We start from the raw sequence: 7,772 nt of genomic DNA, 5'->3' as shown, positions 1-7,772 counted from the left end.
ACAAAGTCCCTCCTTAAACCAAGTGGCAAGCACATCTAGTTTTGCTCCGAAGAAAAAAATGGATAAATTTACATGGTGCAGGTCTGGGAGTAACTGCAGGAGAAAGGAAACACACAGTATTTTCTGCTGACAGCTGCTGTCTGTAAGAGACAAACTTTAGTTTTCTACTTTGCAGATAAAATGTGTAAAATTTTGAAAAGCACCCAAGTGAGTTAGAAACTTTGACGTCTCCCTTCAAAAGCATTCAAGCCCATTTGGAATATACCATACCAGGACTTTTGGAAATACTTCTCCAAATACTTGTCCAGTGTAATTCATAAGTGACCACTAATCATATACATAAGTAAGACTGAACTTTATTTCAACTGCAGTTAGTGTAGCAAAGTTAAATAAAAATTAACCAGGTCTTTTCACTAATGAGCAAAACATACCAGTATGCTGGTCCCAGAAACTTGCTACACATTGGCACAGACGTATTTTGGCAGCTTACAATGGTATAAGAGTGTGTGACACATCAGTCAGTGAAAACTGATACAAAACCCCGTGGGGATTATTTACAGCCATTACAGTAGTAAAGTTCAGCAGCACAAGCATGATATAAAAATTATTCTTCCCATCTACTACAGCTGAGAGACAACTTGCGTCACTGAAGACACCAGCTACTATCGAAATGGAGGCATCTTACAATTCACGTTTCTCTTCACCTGAACAGGGTCAAAATCTGGGTGGCCAACAGGGTAATACTGGGAGGAAGAGGAGGCACAATGGGAGCAAACCACAGAAATCAGTTTTAGAAGCAGCACAGGATAGTGTCATTCTTTTGGGAAGAATACCATGCCCTAAAACACCAGCTGCCTAATTTCTCTTGGAAATTTCTTGCAGAAATAATTGACATCCAAGGGAGAAGAAAGTGAGCTATCTGGTGAAGAAAAACACAAAGGTATGGCAGAACTTATTTTTTAAGGTCACCAGAAAATAAATAAAAACAAAAACTGCCTTCATGCCTTTCAGTTCCAGTCCTTTGCATTCCTGAGCAATCTGACTCCAGCTCTGTAAATGCATTGGCATCCTTGGCCAAGTCAAAGAGAAAGACCATGAGACCTGGCATTCAAAGTCCCACTCCTGGTGTGTATTTTAATTAATGGGAGCCTGAGTATTATCTGGGAAAGGGGATGGGGCTCGTGGCTTCCACACCAGGCAAAACTTTCTGTAAGTGCTCGTTCCAGTCTCCTTTCATGTGCATTTCATTCAAGGGCATACATTCCACCTTTTTTTTTCTCTCTCTCTTTTTTTTTTTTTTTTTTTTTTTGACAATTGGAGGTTTGACAACAGAAGAACAGAGCTATAAATGTGAGGGTGCAATATATCATGAGATAAAGTGTGGAGAACATGTCCTCTACCAAAATGCCCCTTGGTGGAAAGAAAAAGCCCAAAATGCTTACAATGAGAATTCCCTCTGCTTCTTACAACTATAAAGGAGCAAAAACCAAAACAAAGCCCCAGCCCATGGGCTGTGCTGTGCACGTTTCTAGGGTATCAGCTCTGGCAGAAAGTTGAAAGGTTACGTTTGTGAAATAGCAGCTGCTTTCCTGCCATTTGATTCAGGCTTCTGCATTGCAAAGTCTCAAAACCGAAAGACAAATCTGACAATATGCTAATCTTCTAATAAAAAAAAAAGTGACTTCTGAACCCTTATCTGTTGAAGAGCTGACAGTGAAGTTCAGAGACGGTTGTCTAACCAGACAAAACGATAGAGAAAATATGCCTTCAAACAAGATCATAAATCTTGAACAGTGCAGGGGAACAAATGTAAAGGGAACGTTTTACCACTAACACCATTTAGTAGCCTCACTTTCTTTCTCTCCCTTCCACCCCTCCAGCCTCATCATACTTGCAGGGAAGGAGGATATATACTGTCAAAACAATAATATAAATACAAGGGGGGTGGGGGTGACAATATATCAGGTACTGAAATCAGACATTATTCCCATCACATCTGGGGTGTGGAGTGAGAGCAGAGACACAAAACAAATACAGTGCAACCTGAATAAAACAGACTCTCCCCCCCCCCCCCCCCCCCCCAGCAACACACACACACACACTCGCACATAAAAAGTTTGCATATTGCACAGGGCGCTTGAAGATCATAAATCTATGCATGAGAAAGATGTAGTGGAAATTTTTGGGGGGATTAGAGTTTATTTTTGTCATCTCTGTGAGACAGCTACTCATTCATCCAGATCACAGCTAAGAAAAAAGCTGGTCACAGAAATTAGCAGTTTCAGCTCAGCAGCAAAGTCGCCAGCCTGTGAAGGCAGAGAGAAATTGACTAATTAGCAATGCGCACTAAAACTTGACGGTTCTTTATAGAGAGAGAGAAGAGAGAGGGAGAGCGAGAGGGAGGGAGGCAGAGAGGAGGGGGGGGGGGCTCGCTTTTTCCCCTTCTTTCTTCCAAAGATGTTTGAAATCGCAGTCATTTACGCTCGACAATTTTTACAATAGCCTTGAGCCATAATTTTGCGAGTCTCTCCAGCATCCATCCCCCTGTATGGTCTCTCTCCACTGGCCATGCACGACCGTTTCTCTCCCCAACCGTGGATTTCCTATTACTCTCGTTACGACTCACTGAGCCCCAGGCCCAAGGATAATGATGTGTTGTTTCTTGGTAGCATAATTTGTCACACGTACATTTTTTCTTCTTCTTCTCTTGCAGAAAGCTCTGCGCTCTCTCTCTCTCTCTCTTTCTCTCTCTCTCCTTCTCTCTCTCTCGTACATTTTCTTGCTGTTGCTAATTCATGGTGATCAAATGATGTACGACAAAATAAATTGTAAAGAGTGACTGCTCCGAGTTGGGAACCAGAAGGTTTTTTTTTTTTTTCTTTCTTTCTTTCTTTTCTCTCCCTCTTTTTTTTTTTTTTTTTTTTTTTTTTTTTTTGGAAGGAGCGAGCAAACCTTTAAAAAGGAAGGACAATTGATTTTTTGGGGGGGGAGCTTAAGTGAACCTTTACTTTGGCAGCTGGTTGTGGAGCAGGTAAGTTTCTGGCCTTGTGTCTAACCGTCTCTGTGCATTTTCTTGTGTCTCCTGATTTGTTTGTTGTTGGGGGAGAGGAAAGGGGTGTCTATGTGATCGGGTGTGTGTGCTGGAAGTGTGTGCGGGGGGGGGGGGCAGTTGTGTAACGAACGCGTTTGCAGAATAAACTCCGATTGCAAGAAATGGGCAAAACGAGGAAGAAAGAAGGGGAGGGAGAAAGAGGAGGAGAGAGTGTGTGTGTGTGTGTGTGTGTGTGTATATATATCTATGTCTGTGCATGTATGTATGTGTGTGTGTGTGTGTGTGTGTGTGCGCGGTGGGGAGGGGGGGGGATTGACCGGGTCCACTTAAAGGGAGCGGCTCCGGGAGGTTTCTGTAGCCGGCGGCGGGGCGCGGAGCGGGGCTGAGCGGCGCCGGGCCGGGGAAGCGGCTGGAGGGAGCCCCTCGCTGTGCCGATAAATGGGGGGGGGGGGGGGGGGAAGGGGGGAGCGAGGGGAGGCAGAGGAAGCCCAGAGCTGGCGAGGAGCGACTGAGAGCGCTGCAATGGCAGGAGCAGGTCTCGGCGGGATCCCGCTGAGGAGGAGGAGGAGGAGGAGGAGGAGGAGGAGGAAGAAGAAGAGCGGCGGCGGCGGCGCTCCGCCGGGCGGGATGCGGCCAGCGCGGGTCGGTGGCTGCGCAGCCCCCGCAGGTGCGGCCGCAGCTCGGGGCTGCCCCGCCGATCCCCCTCGCCGGGCCGGGCCGGGCCGGGCGCGGGGGCCGGGGCCGGGGCGGGCGGGGGCGCGGCGGGGCCCGGCCGGACCGAGGGGCCGCCAGGCAGGGCCCTGCTCCCCGCCGCCCCCGCCCGCCATCCCCCGTCCTTCCCCCAACTTGAACTTCACGTAGTTACCGGAGTTACGGCAACGGCGCCGTCTGCTGCGAGGAGAAGCGAGCCGGGCAGGACAGCAGCGGGCGGCCCCTCGCCGGGCCGGGGGCTGCCGCTCCCCCCACCCCGGGCCCTCCTCCTCCGGGGTGCGAAGCATTGCAACCCCCACCCCCCGCGCTGGGTGGCGGAGAGGGGCTCAACTTAGGTGCCGGCCAGCGCCGCCCCCCCGGCCCCGGGGACGAAGCGGGTCCCGGCGCCGCCGAGTTGCCAAAGCGGCCGGAGGGGGCCGGGGACTGGCGGCGGGCAGGGCGGCAGGGCTGCTCGCCTTCCCGGCAGAGTTTCAGACACTTCGTAGTTTCTCTGGGCATCGCGGAGTTTGGAGGGGGGGGGGGGGGGGGGGGGAAGCTTATTTTGTGTTTGATGGCTTGGGTGGTTGGTGCGGGTTTTTTTGGGGGGGGTGGGGGGGGGGGGGGGGTGGCTCAGCTTTGAAAACGTCCCCGGCTTCCTCGCTCCTCCCCTGGAGAGCAGCCCGGTTTGCACCGAGGAGGGAGGAGAAAGGGGTGGTGTGAGTGTGTAGGGGGGGCGGGAAGAGGAAGGGGGGAGGCCAAAAAAAATACATCTCCTCCAGCCTTCCCAAGTTGCGGCCCCTCCGAGCGAGCCCGTCCGTGGCCGGGGCGGGGGGGCGGCTCGTCGGGCAGAGGGGAGCCCGTCCCCCGGCTGCTCCCCCCCCCCCCCCCCAGTGCGCACACGGCCGGGATGCGCCCTCCGGGCCTCTAAAGCTCTGTGTTTATTGTTGTGTCGTCCCGTGTGTCCCCCCACCCCGCTCTCCTCCCCACCCCTCTGCCCAGGTTGGAGGAGGGTTTAAAAGGCAGGTGTGTCGGAGGCCGCTCGCCATGTCCAGATCCGGGGACAGGACCTCCACCTTCGACCCCAGCCACAGCGACAACCTGCTGCACGGCCTCAACCTGCTGTGGAGGAAGCAGCTCTTCTGCGACGTGACCCTGACGGCCCAGGGCCAGCAGTTCCACTGCCACAAGGCCGTGCTGGCCTCCTGCTCCCAGTACTTCCGATCCCTCTTCTCCAGCGGCGGCGGGAGCGGCGGGCACCCGCACGCCCTGGGGCTGGGGCCCGGCGCCCAGGACGGGCTCGGGGGGCCGCCCAAGGAGCCGCCGCCGCCGCAGCCGCAGGAGGAGCCCGGCACCCCGTCCTCCTCCCCGGAGGACAAGCTGCTGGCCAGCCCGCGGGCCATCAACAACCTGGTGCTGCAGGGCTGCTCGTCCATCGGGCTGCGGCTGGTGCTGGAGTACCTGTACACGGCCAACGTGACCCTCTCGCTGGACACGGTGGAGGAGGTGCTCTCGGTCAGCAAGATCCTGCACATCCCGCAGGTCACCAAGCTGTGCGTGCAGTTCCTCAACGACCAGATCTCGGTGCAGAACTACAAGCAGGTGTGCAAGATCGCCGCCCTGCACGGCCTGGAGGAGACCAAGAAGCTGGCCAACAAGTACCTGGTGGAGGACGTGCTGCTGCTCAACTTCGAGGAGATGCGCGCCCTGCTCGACTCGCTGCCCCCCCCCGTCGAGTCGGAGCTGGCGCTCTTCCAGATGTCCGTGCTCTGGCTGGAGCACGACCGGGAGACCCGCATGCAGTACGCCCCAGACCTGATGAAGCGCCTCCGCTTCGCCCTCATCCCGGCGCCGGAGCTGGTGGAGCGGGTCCAGTCGGTGGATTTCATGCGCACCGACCCCGTCTGCCAGAAGCTGCTGCTGGACGCCATGAACTACCACCTGATGCCCTTCAGGCAGCACTGCCGGCAGAGCCTGGCTAGCAGGTGAGGGGGGCGGCGGGGAGGGGGGGGGGGGGGGGGGCTTTCCTCACAGGCGCCCCCTCGGCGGCTTCTGCCCGCGGGAGGTCGGGGGAGCGGGGAGTCCCCGCAGGGCGCGGGGCCGAGGCCGAGGCCGAGGCGGCGGCGGCGGCGGGCAGGGACCCCGCGGGGGCCGGGCCGGGCGCCCTCCGGCGGGGCAGGGGGCGGCCGGGCCGGGCCGGGCCGGGCCGGGCCGGGCGGCTGAAGGGCGGCGACGGGGTCGAGCGGTCGCCCCCGGCACCGCCAAACTTTTCGTGCCCTCCCCTCGGCCCGGCGGGCGCGCTGCGGCCGGGGGCGGCGGGGAGTAGGGGGTGGCCGTTGGCGCCCCGCAGCGCCCTCCCCGGCGCGGGGGGGAAGGCCGTTGCGCGGAGAGCCGGCCCGGGCCCCGGCCCGGGCGCGAAGGCGGCCCCAGCCGCGGGGGCCCGGACCCCCGGCGGGGCAGCGGCGGGGGGGGGGGGGGGGGGGGGGCGGAGGCCCCCCGGGAGGCGGCCGGCGGGGCGGGAGGCCGCCGGTGCCTCCCGCGGCGTGGGGTGCCTCGGCTGCCCGCGCGGGGAGAGCGCGCCCGCCCCGCGTCCCGGCCTCCCGGCGCGGCGGCAGCAGCTCCCGCCGCCGTCGCCGCCGCCGCCGCCGTCGTCGTCGCCGTGGCTGGCCCGTGGGGCTAACGCGTGAACGTGAGGCTTCGCCGTGCGTGCGGGAGCCCGCGCCCTGGGAACCTGTTGTGATTATTCGTGGCAGGCCACGTTTACTTATTTTTTTCCCACGGCGGTACTCCCTAACGAGGAGTTGCACCTCCAGGGCGCTTGGAGCCGTAATATCCTGGTCCTAAATGTAATTAATTATTTTCGTAAATAAGCGCAGTATCCGCGCACACCCCGGTATGGCTGGTGTCCGTATTGCGCGTGGAAACTTGTGACTTCATAGTCCTTACATCTATGACATGTCAGTTATTTTCATTTAATAAGGTAATGAATCATGATGTCAAAGATTCGCTATATGAGGTTGGTGTTAGGAACTGAAAGCACAGCATGTAGTTTAATGAGCAGTAAATATACCCGAAATGAAGGGGATATTTATTTTTCTCCTTTTAAAATATGTTTAGACTTCATTTCATTCAAAAATGGAAAGATAATACCATTTTCCAAGTGCAGTGGCACGGTAGCGCAGAAATCAAAGCACACGTCGTATTTTTCAGCTTTTTAACTAAGAGGGGGATATTATTAATGACTTAGCAGCAAGAAGAGAAACTAGTACATTATTAAATATTTTAGATAATACGCTCTGTTAGCGTTAACGCAGAGGATTCTTTATATCTTCTTGTAATAGGTACCCCGATGATTTAACTTTGGAAATGCTGTGCCTTCTTTTATTATCTCTGGCTAGCTTGCTCCGTTAGTGTTCTGTCGTGCTTGTCACTTTGCTGTCCAACCGATTCTCACTCTGAAATCCTACAGTAAAAAATGAATACCAGCATTTTGCAGTGTAAAGTATTTTTGAGACGCCGCCGCTGTAGCTGGTGTGTACCTTTTGCATTTCTGTATTCAAAACTGTTGACTTTCAAAAATGCAAAACCCACCACCTCCTTCTCAGTCGAGATTGTGCACGCCGCCTGGGGCATGCCAGGGCTCGTGTCCTGGTGGATTGCTGAGATACCAGCCGGCTTGGTTCAGTGAAGATACCTTCCAGCTTCACTGGTCCATGTCATTTGAAGGATATGTAGTGGTGTTCTGACCACTGAATGCTTACAAGTGTCATGGATGCTGCAAGAATCTGATACTCCTGGTGCTGGGAGCTGGCTTTCCCTGTACGCAGGAGCGTACACAAAAGGATCGCACTTTAAGCAGACCTAGATTAGATTCAAGTTGCGCTTGCTTAATGACTTACGGGGGATCGCAAATACCACAAATACCACGTTTTTTGTTTGTAATAGGTCTGCACGCCTGTGCAGACAGTGGTATTTCAGAGACCCTTAACTGTAGCGGGTGAAAATATACCATCACCTTCCCAACTTTAACGTG

General features: G+C 55.3%; 1 protein-coding gene across 2 annotated transcripts in view; it reads left to right on the top strand.

Annotated features, from left to right (window-relative positions):
• Positions 1 to 2,993: 2,993 nt before the first annotated feature.
• The window catches only part of KLHL14 (kelch like family member 14), a 64,776-nt gene continuing 59,997 nt past the window's right edge, over positions 2,994 to 7,772 (top strand). The window contains exons 1-2 of one of the 2 annotated variants that reach the window (XM_049823742.1): positions 2,994 to 3,031; positions 4,742 to 5,724. In XM_049823742.1, coding sequence (XP_049679699.1) covers positions 4,787 to 5,724 — 938 coding nt within the window. In that variant the 5' untranslated portion in view covers positions 2,994 to 3,031; positions 4,742 to 4,786. Of the gene's footprint in view, positions 3,032 to 3,679; positions 3,720 to 4,741; positions 5,725 to 7,772 lie in introns of those variants that run through there. The other variant, XM_049823750.1, reaches the window with a different exon arrangement.

This window comes from Accipiter gentilis, chromosome 2 (assembly GCF_929443795.1).
Source record: "Accipiter gentilis chromosome 2, bAccGen1.1, whole genome shotgun sequence".
NCBI lineage: Eukaryota > Metazoa > Chordata > Aves > Accipitriformes > Accipitridae > Astur > Astur gentilis.
The sequence above is the reverse complement of the archived record's forward strand: the minus strand, read 5'-3'. Positions and strand labels throughout refer to the sequence as shown.